At 43.6% G+C, this 18,741-nt stretch overlaps 1 protein-coding gene across 1 annotated transcript; it reads left to right on the forward strand.

Moving 5' to 3' along the window:
- Window positions 1-5,293: 5,293 nt before the first annotated feature.
- Window positions 5,294-9,725, forward strand: TXNIP (thioredoxin interacting protein). Its single transcript, XM_008528245.2, has 8 exons — window positions 5,294-6,128; window positions 6,618-6,690; window positions 6,805-6,952; window positions 7,155-7,257; window positions 7,388-7,644; window positions 7,753-7,909; window positions 8,038-8,189; window positions 8,322-9,725. The coding sequence occupies exons 1-8, from the start codon at window positions 5,879-5,881 to the stop codon at window positions 8,355-8,357; spliced, it is 1,176 nt and encodes a 391-aa protein (XP_008526467.1). The 5' UTR covers window positions 5,294-5,878; the 3' UTR covers window positions 8,358-9,725.
- Window positions 9,726-18,741: the final 9,016 nt, after the last annotated feature.

Genomic DNA, 18,741 nt, shown 5'->3' on the forward strand with positions numbered 1-18,741 from the left:
CATTTTCACCACTCAGGGGAGCAGTATGGGTCAAGTTTCAGGTCTCAGAAAAATTTCTGTGTGCTTGAGACAATTCTTGGACTTAAGGGTCTTGATAGTACATTAATTTACCCAGTGGGTGGCAGGGCTGAGCCAAATGGATTACTGAATTGTGTAAGAAAGAATTTCTCAGAAAAGGGGAAGTTGGACTAAGCACACAATGTCCTGTCTCCCTCATGCTTATAAACATCAACACAGTCCAATTTTCCCCTCTTGGAAAAACAAACCATCACTTCTCACCACTTTACCATCCTTGTTCTGATACATACCTTGGGCCATAGGCTTTCAGGAGGGACTGGTTATACACATTACAGGATGGCAGAAGGAACTGATGTTGAGGTTTAAAATCAAACACTGCTAAGAAACAGTACGAGGTTCTGATTAGTGGCATATTCTACCCCAGAGACATACCCGAATCTATCAATTCAATCTACACTTAATAACATATTTACTCTATGAAATGTACTATGCTAGATGCTATGAAGAATACAAAGATTAAAAAAAAAAAAAAGGTGGTAGCTCTGCCCTCTAGGAATTCATTATCTAGGAGAGAAAAGGGAATTTACATTTAAGTTCTATATGAGAAATATAAACAACGTGCTATGGAGTATTCAAAAGAGAATGAAATCCTATTTGGTTGTAAGGTGAAAGATGAAAGGATTGGGAATCAAGAAAGTTTCAAAGAGGAAAAATTATTTGGCTATCTGCTGAAGAGTGGGTAGGATTTCAAAAAGCAGAGATGAGAAGGATGGTCAGGCATTCCAGGTAGAGAGAAAAGCATAAGCAAAGGCACAAAGGCAGAGAAGGATATATTAGAGGAACACCAAGTACTCAGGTTTGGCTGAGGTATAGGGTACATACATGAGGAAGTAGTGGGAAATGAGACGGGAAAGTCTGGTTGAGGCCAATTTGTGAAGGCTTTAAATGCTAGGTTGAAGCATTTGAATTCGATTCAGTCAGCAACAGGTTTTGGAGTATCACAGGAACAGACTGGAACTCAATTTTGTTAGATTAATCTAGTCATGGTCTATAGATTATAGCAGAATGATCAGTTAAAAGCTATTAAAATAATCTAGACAAAAGTAAAAAGGTGGCAGTGGAATAAAAGATACCAGAGTGGTGGCAGTGGAATAAAAGATAGGGGATAGATTCAAGAAACACTGGAAAGATGGCCTCTACAGAATTTGGCAGTTGATTGGATGTGAGGAAGGTCAGAGAGGAAGAAATCAAAGGCAATTCCTGGATTTTAAGCCTTGACAACTGGGGGAACGTATAACGGTTCCATTAAAAGAAACTAGGGGAAGAACTGAGTTTGAGCACAGAGGGAAGATTATGAATTCCACACTGGACACGTTGAATTTGAGATGCCAGCTGGAACTGGGGAGACAGGCTAAAGGTATAGTACAGATTTTACATAAGTGATGTACAGATGGGCAAACTGAAGAGCAAAGCTTAAAGAAAGAAAAGGAGATGACCGAGGACAAGCCCTTGAGAACAGGTTTCACGGGGCAGAGAAAAAAGGAATTGCTAGCAAAGAAGAAAAGAATAAAGTCCAAAAGTCAAGATGAATGTGTAAATGTTAAAAAGATGGCAGTTTCCAAATTATATAGGAACCAAGGAGAATAAGGCCTAAAAAACCACTCTTGTTTCCACTGGAAACCTTAAAGAAGACTTTCAGTGGTACCAAAAGCTAGACTACAAAGGGGCAAGGTTAGATAACAGACTAAGCCAGTATAAGCTATTCTCTTAAGAAATTTGATAGTAAAGGAAAGAAAGCAGACAGAGTGATACCATGAGAAGGGAAATAAGATTTTTTTTTAATATAATAAAGCAACTTTAAGAAATATCCTAAATGAGTCTGCAATAGTTCCGAACAAATTAATCCATCTCCTCTTCTCATCTTTCCCTGAAATTGGGCAACTCCTAGATTTCATTCTTTCCTCAACATAGCAGAAAAGTAGACCCCAATAAATATGAAATGTGGGCTTTCAGATGAGGAATTTTTAATAATTAAAGCTAAGCTAAGCTCACAAAGCATCCTAGAGACAAGAACTCTAGATTAAGTACTAAGAATCCTGGGTTTCTGCTGGAGAGTGGCTCCTGCAGTTACTACCTATTTGCCCCAGGGCAAGTCACTTAACTAAAATAAGGAAACTGGTTTTTAAAAAAAGACTGCTAGAGTTGCCTTTAACTCTAAAATTTTATGAGTCTTGCCCCAAATCCTTTACAGTGAAGATCAAACAAGATATGTGTGTAAAAGCACCAAGAGGCAGGACAACATATTACAAAGAGTACAGACTTTAGATCAGACAGGACTGGGTTCAAGATCTTACTGTATTTACAAAAATCTGTGACCTCAGGCAAATTACTTAACTTTCTGAGCATGACTTAATCAACCCTGAGTCACAGGGTTATTGTGAGAATTAAATGAAATGATCTAACCTTAAATCCTTTCTGGAACAAGATGACAGATGAACTTATAAATAAAATAGCATTGAGGTAATTATGTGAAGGGCTTTGGTCCATTATAGGTACTCAATAAATGACAAAAAAAAGTCACTCTGAATTCTAAGATGCTATACAATTATTAATATATTCTTATTTATCTATGACTTGGAGGCATACACACAGCTGAGCAGTCTTGAATTCCACACTCCCTTTTGACCTTTATTTGCCCCTAAACTAATATTCTCTAAGGGAAAATGGGAACTGGCTGATGGATAAGGCTAAAGGGAAATTTACAGAGTGGAGGTGACACAAGGATTAAAAGGACAAAGAAAGGGGGGTGTTTTGCATTAGGAACTATAAGTCTTTAGAGTTTTAAATATTTTTTAGGCCCAAGGCTAAGGAAAAGAGAAATGCAACCAGCTCCTTGTCTGACTGGCAACAGAGTGCTGAGGCCACTTCCCTCCCTGAAAGCTTTGGCTTTACTGAACCAACTCCAGTAAAGTGAACAATCATCACTTGGTTTCCTATTGGCACTGGGATTGAAGAGGGTAGGGAAGGAGCAGATAAAGATGACCTAACTTGCAAAACTCTTGGACTTAGCCCTATTTTGTTGTTCCTCTTGAGCCTGCCCTTTTTCCCCCTGCACCCCACAAGTGCTTGTACACCGTTTTCAGAACAGGAATTTACAAGATTTTTTCTTCCTTCCACTCAGGAACTGGGAAAGAAAAATGAGGGGGCAGATTTTTATCAGCATACCGGGTTATAAGGTGAAAGGTCGTAAACAACTCTGTCCAGGAGGGCTCTATTTCAGAACACTCCTTGGCTACAGGCCTGGTAGGCAGCTGCTTGCTGCCAAAGCTAAATAGTTTTTTGGCATTTAAGGGAACCCAGGCATAACACAGAGCAAACAAGTAATCTGTACTGAGTTCTGCAAAATGGGAAAGAAAGAAGAAACCACAGCCTGTAAGATGAACTTAAAGCAAAAGAGTATTAACATTTTTAAAACCTCAAAAATTCAGCCCTTCATAGATGGGCCCAAATAAACATCAGCATTCCAAGATGTCCCAAATCAACACCACTCGGACCTATTACTACCCAACTCTCCTCCTGCCCCCTCAAAATTTATGTAGTCACATATCACACACTGTTTAACAACATTGGTTCATGTATTTCTTTGTAAACATTTTGATGTTTCATATTTACACTTTCATACCCACCAAACTAAAGGTGTCCCAGAAGCCACAATTTCAAATTTTTTAAATTACTGTAGTGAGAGTCCCACCTTCCCTGCTCCTGATAATTTAATCAATATTGTTGACCGACTGAAAACAACTCCAGCCTTGTCGGTTAACTTTCTAGAACAGGGTGCTGCCTCAAACCCACACACGCTAAGGATCAACATGTTCCCCTTTTTGTTCCTAGGGGTTGGTGCTGTGTGTGCATATGTTTTCCAACAGAGTCTGAATGCCTGTTTCTTGAGCTTGCTTAATATTGGGGTTAAGATGTAACTTGTCAGCCTTAAAGTGTCAATCCAGTTAGGGTGTATGAGGAAGGAAGAAGGATCCTTAACAGCAACGAATAGCCTCCTTTTTGCTGAGAGTAACATTTCTGTATATTTTAGTACTTCTATTTACTTCCCCATTTCACTCTTGGGAACATTATCTTCCTCTTTTCTGCAGAAGAAATGAAGTAATAATCTCCTGATACCCCAACATCGAGATGGGAGGGGCCCAGGAATCAAAGCAAAAGGGGAAGAATCCCAGTATCTCTGCATACAAGTTTTTCTTATTCCATTTATAAATAATTCCTCAGGACTCAGCTCCCAAGTCAGCTCATGGCCAGCTCAGGAAAAACCCATCTGACAAACAGCCAAATGACAACAAAGAATCGGGGTCCCTTTTAACTTGAATGTATAGTGTTCTTGTGACCCTTCTGTCTTCTCTTTCCTTTCTTACCGATTTTGAAACAACGTAAGAAAAAATTTTTAAAGATAAGGAAATTCTTCCTTCAAATAAGAATACAGCCATCTCTTCGCTGACACTTTGGTTATAAACGTGAGAACTTTCCTGCTTTTAACTAACTTGAAGGCTGTGAGGAGTGTAGACAACAGATTTAGGCATGTACCTTTGATTTGGTGAGGTGGTGAGGGGCTAAAGATGGAACAGAGTAACTCAGGCACAAAGAGAAAAGAGTGAAGCATCCTTTTTTTTTCCCTTTCTCCTTTCCTGGATAGCAGGGAAGGAGTGCGAGCCTCAAGAACACACCTTCCTCAAGAGGTAATGAGGTAACTGGGAGAACACAGTGTTCCCCAACTTGGCAGGTGGAAACTGAAGAGATGAGGGAATAAGCAACACGATGTGAACACGCCCTTACTATTTCCGTTCCAGAAAACAGAATGGAGGGTACAGGGGCTGACGAACAGCACAGGCACACAGCCCAAGAGAAAGGGAGGGAGAAGGCCGATCAGTCCCACATACTCGCTTTCCAATGACGACTGAACAGAGATTTAAAACTTGTGACATATTCTCCTTTGCGTTACAGCCATCAGGTTTGTTCATTTGTTCTAACAGAGATGAGGGACAAAGGGGTTCTGCCCGAACAGTAACACCAGCACTCCCTGTCCTCCGCCCCCATCCTAAAGTATTCTTGGAGCCATGGGATTGTTTTTCACACGACTTGCGACTTGTGAGCTGGAAATAAACGGTCGCCTCTAAATTAATTGCTCTGGCTAAGGTTCGGCACAAAATTCCCTCATAAGCACATTTTCCGTTTACCTCAAAACACCGCTCCCAGCCCAAAAGCATCCGCACCCGCCCTTCGACGGCCAATGGCCCTGAACAAATTTTAGGATCAGCGAGGCCCCTCTTCCTTTGGGCCGCAGGGAAGCCGCTCCGAAGCCCCTCCGCCCCCTCCTCCCAGCCAGGCGGCGGTGCACAACAACCTCCCCGCTGCTCCAGAGCACACCGTGTCCACGCGCCGCTGAGACCTCGCTGATTGGTTGAGCTCCTGGTAAACAAGCACCAGGCAGCCAATGGGAGGGTTGTGCACGAGGGCAGCACGAGCCTCCGGCCTAGCGCTCGCGTGGCCCTCCCCGCCCGGGCTACTATATAGAGCTGTTTCCGGCTCCCAGTTTAAACTATCCTTTTCTTTCAGCGGATCTCGTACGCTTCTCTGTCCCGCTGAGGTCGGAGCTATTCTCCAGCTGTTGGAGGAAAGAAAGCTAAAAGCACATTTTTTCTCTCGAAATCCCTTCGCATAAGGAGCAGTTTACGTTGTTTGGACATCTTTTCAAAAATTTAGTATAGATTTGAAGAGTGAAATAATACTAATTTATTGCAAAGGGGTTTTGTTTTTCCCCCGTTTCTAACTCTTGACCCAACGCAGCGCAACCATGGTGATGTTCAAGAAGATCAAGTCTTTCGAGGTGGTCTTTAACGACCCTGACAAGGTGTTCGGCTGTGGGGAGAAGGTGGCTGGCCGGGTGATAGTGGAGGTGTGTGAAGTCACTCGAGTGAAAGCTGTCAGAATCCTGGCTTGCGGAGTGGCCAAAGTCGTCTGGATGCAGGGATCCCAGCAGTGCAAACAGACCTCGGAGTACCTGCGCTACGAAGACACGCTTCTCCTGGAAGACCAGCCAGCAGGTGAGTGGCCCAGTTGTTCTTTGCCAGAGGGTGAAAGCTGATTTGAGACGAATAAATGAAGCCTGTACTGTGTTCTAAGTTGCTTGGGTTGAGTGGTTTGGATTTTGTGTTTTGTTTTTTCCTTTTTAGTTGTAATTTGCGAAGTCCCCTACCCCCCAAAATAAAAGGATGATGTGTACAATTTTTTTTGGTGCTGTGTTCTGAAGGTGATCCCGAGGAATGTTATCTTAGCTATTTAAAGATTTTCTGTATGCATATGTTGCTTATTGTTTCTTGCTTCCTGTTTGAGATGTTAGTAGTTTAACTGTCCTGGTTGAGTCATTCAGCATTGCCGGGCTTCACAACTTTTTGTCCAACAAAATGCATCAGAATTCCTCATTTAAAAACATGAGATGAAAATGGGGGGTAATACAGTGCTCTTACCTGCTGCCCAAGAATTCCTTATCACACAGATGCATCTAATAGCTGCTCACTTTTGTCTCCTTTCAGGTGAGAATGAGATGGTGATCATGAGACCTGGAAACAGATATGAGTACAAGTTCGGCTTTGAGCTTCCTGAGGGGTAGGTATCAGCTAAATGCATCTTTGGACTGTTGGAGCTCCAAAAATTTTTCACTCCTTTGATCCCTTATTGTTTAGGGAGAGGATTTTTAAGTTTTCGTTTTTCTTGACACAGGCCTCTGGGAACATCCTTCAAAGGAAAGTATGGGTGTGTAGACTACTGGGTGAAGGCTTTTCTTGATCGCCCCAGCCAGCCCACTCAAGAGACAAAGAAAAACTTTGAAGTGATGGATCTAGTGGATGTCAATACCCCAGATTTATTGGTGAGGTTTATTTTAAGATTCTATTCTGGGTCTCAGGGATAAGTCAAATGTCTTGGGCATTAGATTGAAGCACCTTAGGGAATCAAGTCCTAAGTCACCAAGGCGGGGAGGGAAAGCTGCCTACTCCAGCTAAGGGGTGGAGAAAGAAGCAGAGAAAGGATCTCTAGAAGTTCTCAAAATATTTCCCCATCTCTCCCCATAGGTACCTGTGTCTGCTAAAAAGGAGAAGAAAGTTTCCTGCATGTTCATTCCTGATGGGCGAGTGTCTGTCTCTGCCAGAATTGACAGAAAAGGATTTTGTGAAGGTAAAAACCTAGTGCTTAAGATGGTACATTGATGAAACAGGAATGTGGGCTTGGGGGTGAGAGTAGGGGACAAGAACAGAAGAAAAGTCGTTAACTGTACTGAGCATTAGTTTTCCATCTTCATTACTAGGTGACGAGATTTCCATCCATGCTGACTTTGAGAATACGTGTTCCCGCATCGTGATCCCCAAAGCTGCCATTGTAGCCCGCCACACTTACCTTGCCAATGGCCAAACCAAGGTGTTGACGGAGAAGCTGTCATCAGTCAGAGGCAATCATATTATCTCAGGAACCTGTGCATCATGGCGTGGTAAGAGCCTTCGTGTGCAGAAGATCAGGCCTTCTATCCTGGGCTGCAACATCCTTCGAGTTGAATACTTCTTACTGGTGAGTGAGTGGGGTTGGAGAGAGAAATTGCTCATCTGCCAAAATAATAATAGTGGTGTTTTTCTCCAGATCTTTAGTCTAACAACAAATTGCCATCTTTTTTTCTAGATCTATGTTAGCATCCCTGGTTCCAAGAAGGTCATTCTTGACCTGCCCCTGGTTATTGGCAGCAGGTCAGGTCTGAGCAGCCGGACATCCAGCATGGCCAGCCAAACCAGCTCTGAGATGAGTTGGGTAGATCTAAACATCCCTGATACTCCGGAAGGTGAGCCAGACTTAGTGTCTTTTCTTCTCCTCTGGTCTGCTTGGGTTTGTAAAACTGAGATGGTCAGGCATTTATTGGCCAAGCTTCTTATCGGCCAAGCTTCTTATCCCCATACTTTCTCTCTCTAGCTCCTCCTTGCTACATGGATATCATTCCTGAAGATCACTTGTTGGAGAGCCCCACCACTCCTCTGTTAGATGACACAGATAGTCCTCAAGATAGCCCTATTTTTATGTATGCTCCTGAGTTCAAGTTCATGCCACCACCTACTTATACTGAGGTGAGAATTGTCGTATTACCACTACGTTTGTCCTAAGCCTTCAGTAGCACGTTGACTTGGAGGGATTGCTGAACTGAGTTGTTGTTTTCCTGCTTACTCAGACTAAAATGGTCTTTTCTTTTTTCCTCCCAGGTGGATCCCGGTGTCCTCAACAACAATGTCCAGTGAGCATGTGGAAGAAAAGAAGCAGCTGTACCTACTTGTTTCTTTCTGCCTTTCTTCCTGAACTCTTACTTTTTGAAAGACTCAATGGTCTCTTAAGTGGGGTGTGGGTCCACCCCAGCCTCTGACTCCCAAGTGTAGGAGGTGATCAGTAGGTGATCTCCTGGGTCTTAAAGGGTGCATACTCGTTCTCAGCCAGCAAGATGATGTGGTATGGGGGTGTTTGCTGTGGACGGGTTTAAAAACATATTAGAAAAAACTCAGGCCCATCCCGTTTTCTCAGATCTTGAAAATTGAGGCTTTTTCAGTACTTTTGAATAAGGGGTAGAAATAGCCTCCTGGTGTAGTTTTCCCAAGGTTTTTTGGAAGGGGTTACAGATCGTTACAACTTTGGTGCCATGTGGAGCAGAGCCAATTTAGCAAACTAGGAAAATGAGAAGGAAAAAATCATGGCCAAAACTTTGGGAAAAGGAAGTTCTTAAAATCATTGTTGCCCTTTGTTTTTACACTTAAAGAAAAAAAAAAAACTTACAGAGGTGATGTGGTTTGGAGAGAGTTTCCCATGTGAATTAAAGGGAGGAAGCTCTAAGGTTTAATTTGGCTTAAAGCAGTAGTACCTATGCCCCACTAAAGGTCTTAAAAGCCATTCTAGAGCCAATAGCACTGTGTTCTCCTGTTATGAGCATGTTTCATATGGGAGAAGGTGTTTTTCTTTTCATGGGACTCTTTGGAATAGATTCTGAGGTGATGTTCTTAGCACTTTAATTCCTATCAGACTTTTTGGGGTTTTTTTTTCCTATCTCAAATGTAAGCTACAACTGGTCTACTATGTCTCTAGGGGTAAGCACAATGACGAAAGTAAGTGTTACTCTGTTTTTGAGACTTCATCCCAGTGTGCAAAATTCTGTCATTGTGACACTCTAATTATGTGAGAAGGGTTGCTGCTATCAGCCTTGCCCACTGTGATTTCTGCAAATGCAAGGAGGAACTCTGGATCAAGATGGTCCAGCACTACGATCAGAGCCTCCAGACGCTGCCATGAGAAACTAGGGGGCAGGTGTCCACGAAGGCTCCCTGCCCATTGTTAGGAGACAGGGATGTTGACAGCTCCTCTCACTGCAGCCGCTAGCACTTGGTCAGTCACCCTCAGCCTTAGCACTTTGTTCACTGTCCTGTGTCAGAGCACTGAGCTCGCCACCCTTTTCTGAGAAAGTATGTGGGCTGAAGGTGGTTTTATTTTTTGTTTTTTAATTGTATATCTTTTTGTATAATAAAAGCTATATTTTGTACTTAACCAGATATATTTTCACCCCAGGTGGGGATATTCTTTGTAAAAAAAATAAAAATAAAATTAAAGTTTTTTTAACTGCGAAACTGCTTGTTTTCTTGTCTGAGATGGTATTGGAGAAATTATTAGAAAGTATGCCTAAGGGAGCTTTTTCCCTATTTCACGATTCATGTTCTTGAAAACCCTGTAGAGAGAACATGCCCTATTGACTAATGAATACAGGCAGGGGGAGGGGGTGTCGGAGAGTGAAGAGGGAGAGAATTTGAACTAACTTTAGTCTTTTTTCCAATTCAGTAAAAAACTGGTGGGATCTTATGGTAGTCTAAGGTAGTTTTCTACATCCATAATCAATCACTAAATTCCTTCAGTTTTGGTATGCACAAGCTTTTTTTTTTAATGAGCTCTTGAAGTACAGGGAAATAAGATTCTTGAGGACATTTGGAAGGAAAGGGTTATGCTTCCATATTTTATAATTTGGTTTTATCACAGGAAGTTTTTCCCAGTGTAAACTTGGTTTATTTGCAATAAGAAGCAAGATGATGATAATCAGGGGTTAAGGATTTAGTTACAAGTATTAAATTGTTTTAAGGCATGCTGTTTTTTATCTGCAGTTCCTAGTACAGTTCCTATCCGAGCCCATAATCGTCTCAGTCAGGGTTTGCTGAATATCCAATCCCACCCTCATCCCTTAGGATAATGCTTCAGCAGTTCCTATTTCTTTGTGGAGTAATAACAGTAGATTGATAGTCCCAATTCCACCTCTAAATGAAAGGATTATTATTATTCCTGGAGCGGTGACTAGGATGAGAAACCCTGAGATGGCAGAGGTTAACGTACTTCCTGATTTGGCTCATTTAAACCTATGCAAAGAGATCTAGTTCTGGCCCTTACTTGGTGGGGTTGGCTTTTCTGTGAACCTCCAGGTATTAATTCCAAACCTCAGACTCCTGGAAGTTCAATCAGCGTGAATTGAACAGAAAGTGAGATTGAAAAAAGTCTTTTTCATGTCAGTCTTCATTTGTTGTATCTTATCTTTCATTCTCAGTTGCTAGTTTGCTCTCTCCCGGCTCTCTTTGTCTCTTTCTCAAGGTGTCAGTCTCTAGATCACCTTTGCCATGGTGACTCTCACCTTTACTCTTAGCTCTGCTGCCTCCTTTTCTTACCTGTTGAAGAATTTATTGGCACCTCCCTCTTTCGAATCTGTGACCAGGAAACTAGGTCAAAGTTAATGGAAAAGTTTTTTTTCTGTAGCTTGTTTTCCAGGGACTGGAGGAGTAGAGCAAGGACAAGAGCAGGCCAAAGGGCAGGACAAAGGGATGGAAAGACCATGGAGCACATAAGCCTGGCTGTGTGTGTACACAGCCTAGCTACTGGTACGAGATATGAGAAAGGGATATCTGGGTGAGGGTAGATAACTTATACCCAAGGTCTGTTAGCGATTTGATCCTCAAAGGGCCAGAACATATGCATCCCTTCCTGATACCCTAATACGTCAAATTGAGCAGTGTCAAATAGAAATTTCTCTGATGACGGAAATGTCCTATATTTGCACTAATACAGTAGCCCCTAGCCACATATAGCTGTTGAGCTCTGAAATGTGGCTACTATGACTGATGAACTGAATTTTTATTTTAATTAATTTAAATTTAATTAGCTTCGTGTGGCTACCACTATTGAACAGCACAGCAAAATCTGAGGAAGGAAGGAAGCAGCTACAGCTGTTCACTCAAAGGAAACTCATCCGTTCCTTAGAGCACAAAAGGCTCCACTCAACTTTTTTTTGCCTTCTACACACAACTTCTGCCTCACCCCAGGACAATTTCTGTATATAGACTCGCTTAAGTACTCTTCCCTGGGTACTGGCCCAGCTGTTTCTCCACTTAAGTGGGTGGATATTTTGGGTCTTCCTTTCTTGTGCTCTTCTCATATGGCTTTTAATTTTTAAAGAGCTATAACCTATAGATACAGCCATTAGAGGAGATGTACTTTTTAGTGTCATTTATTCATTAGGTCCAATTAATCTGGTATAGGAAGATCTGAGAGACAACAGAAAGAAAACTAAAGGGAGAAAAGAGCTAGAGAAAGTGAAATTAACAAGAAAAGGGCAGGTACTTCCACAACCAGGGTCCTTGGCTACTTTGATACCTCTGAACAGGCTGGAAACACAAGGATGTAACTTAGATTTAGGCATTGGGAGGGAAAAGTGTGGAGAGAGGATCTGACCAAGCACCTGGTCAACAGAGAACAATCACATAAGAACTGCAGGGCATGAATTGGGGTGAAGGAGTGATTTTTGCCCAGTTCTTTCAATAGCAAATAGACCCTCCAACGGCCTAATCCCTGTCCCAAGCACCCTGACCTCTAGGAAAGCAGAAACTTTTGTCTCATTCTGTGTTCTGACCCCATATCAACCTCCATTTCCTAAGCTGAAAAACTCCCTCTCAGAGATTGCTGCAGATCCAGGGCTGAAGGTCCTGGTCCAACAGATGAGTCTAAAGCCTAGAAAAACTTCAGGGATCAGCCTTCCTATACTATTAAGGAGAAACAGTATAGTGAGGTAGTTAAGCACATGTACCCTGGAGCTAAACTATCTAAATTCAAATCCTACTTCCACCAATTAACAATCTGTATGACCTTGGGCAACCTGTTTAACATCTGTGCGCTACAGTTTATCTGTAAAATGGGAGATAATAATAGATACCTTGGAAGATTGTTGTGAGGATTTAAAAATATATGTGAAGTGTTAGAACAAGGGAAAGTAAGTACTTGTTATCTAAAATAAAAGAGAAGGCATATCCACTACCACCACCTTGATTAGTTTATTCCCAGCCATGTTCCAAAAATTGTTCTCCCTCTCTGACCTATCAGAAGTAAGGCCATTCTCTCTTTGCTCCTCTTGCTTCCTTTCCTGTTTTGGGGGAACAAAACAGTCTGAGAAGAGGTCAGTGTATAGGAGCTGACTCAACCTGGAGTTAATTGTGATAGAGGAAAGGTAGCCCACTATTGGGACTCCCATCCCCAGGCCACAATGGGCCTTCTGCACACCCCCAGCATCTCATGGTATAGCTCTGGGAGCACTACAGTTTTCTCTCTCATACTTGAATGTGCTTCACAGGCCTCTGGATTCAACTTTGTCACCGTCTGGAAATTAATTGAAGGTTCTTAACTTTTTGGTATACAATTCCAGGGGAAATCTTTCCAGCATTTGGAGTGATAAACTGAGGAACAGACAGTGCTAGATATATAATGTGATACTACAAAGAACTCTCAGACTCCTTATTTGAAGATATTACATCTCATTTGATTTCTTCCCCTGAGGTGGACTAGACAGAGTAGCACAAAAGCCAGTGGAAGTGAGCTCACTAATGAGGCCCACTTTAGCCTATTTGAGCTATTCATGTCATTTACTGACATTTCTCTGGGCTTGACCCTGCTGTACTCTCAACTGGGCCTGTTATGTAAGGAGAAAAGAATGAACGAACTCTGAAGGCTGGGATTTTTCTGACTACCAGTTGACTGGTCATCCCCAGGCAATGGAGTGATGGAGGAAGGAGGAGGACAGGGAGAACATGGGGACATGATTGTGAATCTCACGTGCCTTGAATCCTAGGATGTTAAGCACGGTCCATTCTCATTCCTTGTTGGGTGATGGAGCTACTGACTACCTCTCTAAGTCAATCAAATGGCCAGTAAATGGGTTCTTGGAAATGTCTGGCTGGGTACCCAGCTTGGATATTTTTAACCTCCTGGACAGATGGACAGAGGGAGGATTTCAGTTGCTGGGAGGGGAGGCGGAGTTCAGGGGCGTGAGAACTGTGTTTCCCTTGTATGGTTCTCTGGCTAAAGACCCCTCACTCTCCATGTCACTGGTCTAAATTCTGACTTCCTCCTTTATCTACCCAGACTCACAGCTAATCCTTCCTTTGTCTCCTGTTCTCCCACTTCTCTCTATTCCTAGTCTTTCGTGCTCGTCTCACCTTCCAACTCTGAGGAAATTCTGGTTTCCGTTGCAGACCCCAGGGTGTTTTTAGCTCTATATCTCTGTAGATCAGGGAAAGGGTAGTTGAGCAGTGACCAATGCCTCCCCCCACCACCCTGAGAAAGGTGTAGCATGCCAGTGGTACCCAGAGGCTTCTCTTTAGTTCTGCCTTCCCAAGATGTCCTGCAAGAAAGCTCCAAACTCTCCTGCAACCTAATGCACTTCACTGTCCCCAGTTCTTGGGATCAGAATTTGAGACCTTGGAAGCCCAGATTTGGGCCTCATATACCTTTGGAAGGTAGAAGAAATGTTGGTAGAGGCCAGAGGCAGCAAACCAGGGGCACACAGGCAGATTCAGCTTGTAGACGTCTAGAAACCTGTGCAGTTTCTTCCTAAAAATTTGAATTGGCTGTAAACATTTAAAAAAAGATTTCACTAAAATCTACTGGTCTGGCAATTAGTAAAAAGCAATCATATTTGGTAACACTGAGCCCACATTCCTTCATGGCATCAACCTGCTGGAGCTGAAGGGGCCAAGTAGGCTCTTTATTTGCCAGTTCTCGCCACTCCCTATTGCATTACACTCAACTGTTTCACTCCTTTATAGCTGCCTGACTCCTGTCTCGTGTTTAGGTTTGTCTTAGGTTGTCACCTCTGCTCTAAGTAGAGATTCTCAAATATTTCCTCTGAAGGACCCCTAAGATTAGGGAGAGTGAACCATTTTCCCTAGGGCTTCTAGAGCAGTCCAAAGAAGCCTGTTATAAGCCAGAAATGTCTTTGAAGTATCTATTTTATGTTTAAAGAGTACAAATTTTGATTTATACTGCATAGTATATTTATGCAGTTTTAGTATAAAAACAATTTATCTTCCTCCACCAAATCTTTTTCTTTTTCTTAAAGATTGGCACCTGAGCTAACAACTCTTGCCAACTTTTTTTTTTTTCTGCTTTATCTCCCCAAACCCCCCCACAACGCCGTACATAGTTGTGTATCTTAGTTGTAGGTCCTTCCAGTTGTGGCATGTGGGACGCTGCCTCAGTGTGACCTGAGGAGCAGTGCTATGTCCGCGCCCAGGATCCGAGCCCTGGGCCGCCGCAGCGGAGCATGCAAACTTAACCACTCGGCCACAGGGCCAGCCCCCCCCTCCACCAAATCTTAAAAGTAAAACTGACACTTTGGAAGATGTGCCATGTGTATTCTGTGGCTCCAAATATTCCTCACTATATCACCCATGAATAACTCAATTTAAGCAGCACAATGCTAAAGACATGAAGCAAAGAGAGACACGGAGAGAGAGTCAAAAAGAGGAAAAGAATCTGAAGGACAATAAGAATGAGTCTGAGTGACAAGCTTTCTCTCTAGCCCTAAGCCATCCCTCCTGACCTGGCCTAGTCCAGCTCCTGAGAAGTTTGCAAACATCCCTGATATCTCTGGACAGGTGTTAGAGTGATAGCTCAGGGTGGAAAACAAGTCTCAAAACAGGAGCCAGGCCAAGTAAGGGAGAGGTGAGGGGCCAAGAGCAGCCAAGTATGGTCAGACAGGAAAGATTGTCCAGGGGCCAGGAGAGAGGCCTGGGGACAGGAAGCAGAGGGCTGAGAAAAGGGCTAGTCAGCATTTGCCCTTTCTCCCACTGAGCCCATCTTTTATCCACTTCTTACCACCTCTGCCTGAGAAAAATGAGATAAAGGAATTATCTTGACCTCCTTAGATGAGGGGATTTCCTCTCCAGAATGGCTACATCTCTGGCCATGGCAGAGCATAAAGAGGATGAGTACCAGGCCTTCTTTCCCTGTCCAAATGGGATTTCACTTATTCTCTCCAAGACAGGAAATACCCTAGATCCGTGTTACCGACTTAGGTGAATTTGTTCCACTCCTTCTGGTAAGGCAAAGACAGGTTTTACTAATCTCCTATTCTAGTACTATAAATGCTGCCCTGAATCTAACAAAGAATGTTAGTGACAGGATTTGGATATTTCCCCCCTTTTCTATTGTATACCAAGAGAAATGGAATCACAGGATGGGGAAGATTTAGGGAGAGGCAGGGGTCCAAATCTAGGGAAGCCCAGCCCACAGCTGAGCATCCTGGGAGGAGGGGAGGTTTGAGAATGGAGAATAGTCCCAGACTCAGAGGTCCTGGGGATATAGCCTCTCCCTACATTGGTCAGGACTGGTCTGAGGAATCCTTGGTTTCCTTCCCCCAAAGTCTTGGCTTCCCAAGGTGATCGCACTTAGCCTCTCAGGTCCTGCAGTTAAGGTTGGATCACTGTCTCCCCACTGAATCCCATTAGGGTTGCAGGGAGAACTTGTCTTCCCTTCAGGATACAAAATGGCAAATTAAGTCCTTTCGGGGATAAGGAAAAGGCCTTTCTGAGGGGATAGTAGAAAACTAGAACTTCTTATCTCCAGCTTTCTGGTCCCAAATGACCTTGGGGCAAAAGTGAGCCTCAGCAGGGGAAAGCTCAATGGAGAAGGTGTCACCACTAGTCTGGACAGATTAGCTCACTGGGCTATTCCTGTCTAGCTCATTTCTTTTCTCTGTCCTCTGGCCAGACATGATGTATGAGGACAGATGGAGAGGACCTGCCCCACTGGCCCCTTCCTCAGTCAGAAATTTCTTGGTGGCCAGCTTGATGTGAGTCTTGGCTTGCAGATTGTAACCTTGAACTCTTGCTGCAGGGGTTGTCTCCTTTCTTGCTAGTTGATGGAATTGATGATCTTCCTGCTATTGTGCAGAAGCAGGTTCTTGGAGAGGACTGGCTAGATGCCTGAGTTTATCTTTAGCTACCCAAGTTGAAAATAAGATGGGGAAATCCAGCGGATGGAATGAGTTCAGCAAAAGCTGGCCATGTCACGATCTTTCTTCTCAGAACCATTTGGACTCTTGCAGGTGGATCAACATCAGCTTGAAGGATTCCTAGTGGACATCTAATCCAAATTCTGTTTTGTACATGAGGAAATAGAGGCTTGGAGACTTGACTTTCCCAAGGGCACAAAGCTATGTAGTGGTGAAACTAGGACCATAAACTAGTGCTTTGCCCGGTTGAGATGTTAGCCCTTCCTCTTTGCTACATTCTTAACGAGCCTACGCCTACAAACCACCCTTCCTTCCTTTAAAAGTTCAAACAGTAATAAAAATGAATGGGGGAAAATAATTGTCTTTTCCTCACCAAATCATGGGTGCCCTATCCACCCAACACTTGACCCTCCAATTTTCTTTGGTCTCTACTCCCAGTCTTCCAAACTGCATGTTGCATCCAGATCTTGCATTCAGCCCTCCCTCAAATCACTTGAGTCCCTACACTTAAATTTGCAGACCCCACTCTCAAGCTTCGTGCTCAAGATGGGAGGGGACCAGGAGGCTAGGGATGGAACATAGGGTAGGGAAAGACAGGATTCTTGCCAGAGAACCTCCCCCAGGAAGGGGAGCCCAGGCTGTGGGCATGGGAGCAATCTGCTCAATATAAGCAGGCCCTAGCAGGCATATAGTACACGACAGAGCAAGAATCTCATGGGTCCTTTCTAAATGTTGCAAGCAGGGCCTCAACTTCTAACCTCTCAGGTGGTCCTCCAGAGGAATAGGAGCCTTGACTCTGTTTATTGGGCCTTAGGCTTTCAGCCTCAGTCTGCCTGATAGAGCCTACTGAAAGTGGGAGAGAGGTAAATGGAAACAGTCTAGCTCACGCCTGGAACTCCTCCGGAATCTGAGGAAGCCACTGGGTCCCGTGTCTCTGGCTTTGTTCAGCAAGGTCACCTGCCAGGAGGGGCAGGAGGCCAGACAGGAAAGAGTCCAAGAATGGTCTGATCTTTCTGACACTTTGTCTCTGAGGCAGTACAACTGATCCCAAGTGGTTACTCTAACCTTTGTCCTTCTTTTCCCCATTTTATGGGACAAGCATGTGTGTCTATAGAGGTGGGGGCAGGGACATGTTCCAGTCCTCCTCTACTGTCTCCTGTCTAGAATCTTCTTTGTTTCCACTCTTTTAAGTTCCCAGACTAGTACAGGTGAGATTTAGGTTAGCTGTGCCCCCAAGACAGACACAGATATAGCAGACCTGGTTAGGAGTGATATGTGTGTATATGTAGGGGAGAAAAACAAAAGATTTTTCAGTGTCTTTTACTTTTGTTTCTTGCTGATTTCTCCCTAGTCACAATCAAAGGCTAAAGTGTGACTATGGGAAACCCCAGTGACAGGTCTCCTGGTCGCCCCCCCCCCCCCCCGCCCAACTACAACCACTCATACAACACCTCAGAGAGCTAGAAAAGGAAACACAGTAATCATCACAAATTGCTCAATCACTCTGGAATATTCTGTTTCTATTCCTGCATTCTTCTCTGTTCTCTTGGCTGCTTCTACCTTAACACCTACTACCATACCCAAACCAGCTTTTAAGGTGCTTTCCTTCAATGAAGTAACAGCCCTTATTCATTCTTTACAATGGGGTCAGAAATATCTAATATTAGATTGCCCGTTTCTATCACTGGATGCCGTAACGAATTCAGTCTGCCTGCCTGAATATGGTGGGGAATTTCTTGAAGGTTCTCCTGCATCCCATCTTTATGGCTTTCAAATGTTTAGTGTTGTCGCTATGACAGCATCCCAGCTATCTGTGCCTGCCTCCTTATTCAGTCCCTATTCTGGACACGCAGCTCGCCCGTGACTGTTGCATGTCAAGTGGCTGGAACCAATCAGCTCATCTAGGGCTTCCTCAGAAGCCAATCAGAGCCGAGGGAAGTGACCTCACCCAAGGGAGAGCTGTGTGGGTGAGGAAGTATCTCTAAGAGCTGAGTGTCCCAAAGTCACTCCCTTCCTCCCCACCCTCCTTACTTCCTGTAAAGCAACACCGCCTACCCACCTCCCCGAGAAGGGAGTGAGAAAGGCTAACTAAATTCCATGAAAGAACCAAAAGAGAAACTGCAACTCAGCCAATAGCCACATCTGGAAGCGGAGAACAGGATATTTAGGGGGCTCCCTCTGCACGGAGATACCTCTTAGACTGGGGTCTCCAGGGCCTGGAAGAGGGTGAGTGTGCTGAAGAAGAATTAGCACCTCCTCCCTACTCCCTCCCCACACCTGGCTTTCTTGATTCTCCCCATAAAAATAGCTGTAATCATTCCTTATAA

The sequence above is a fragment of the Equus przewalskii genome, unplaced genomic scaffold, assembly GCF_037783145.1.
Source record: "Equus przewalskii isolate Varuska unplaced genomic scaffold, EquPr2 ChrUn-12, whole genome shotgun sequence".
Lineage (NCBI taxonomy): Eukaryota > Metazoa > Chordata > Mammalia > Perissodactyla > Equidae > Equus > Equus przewalskii.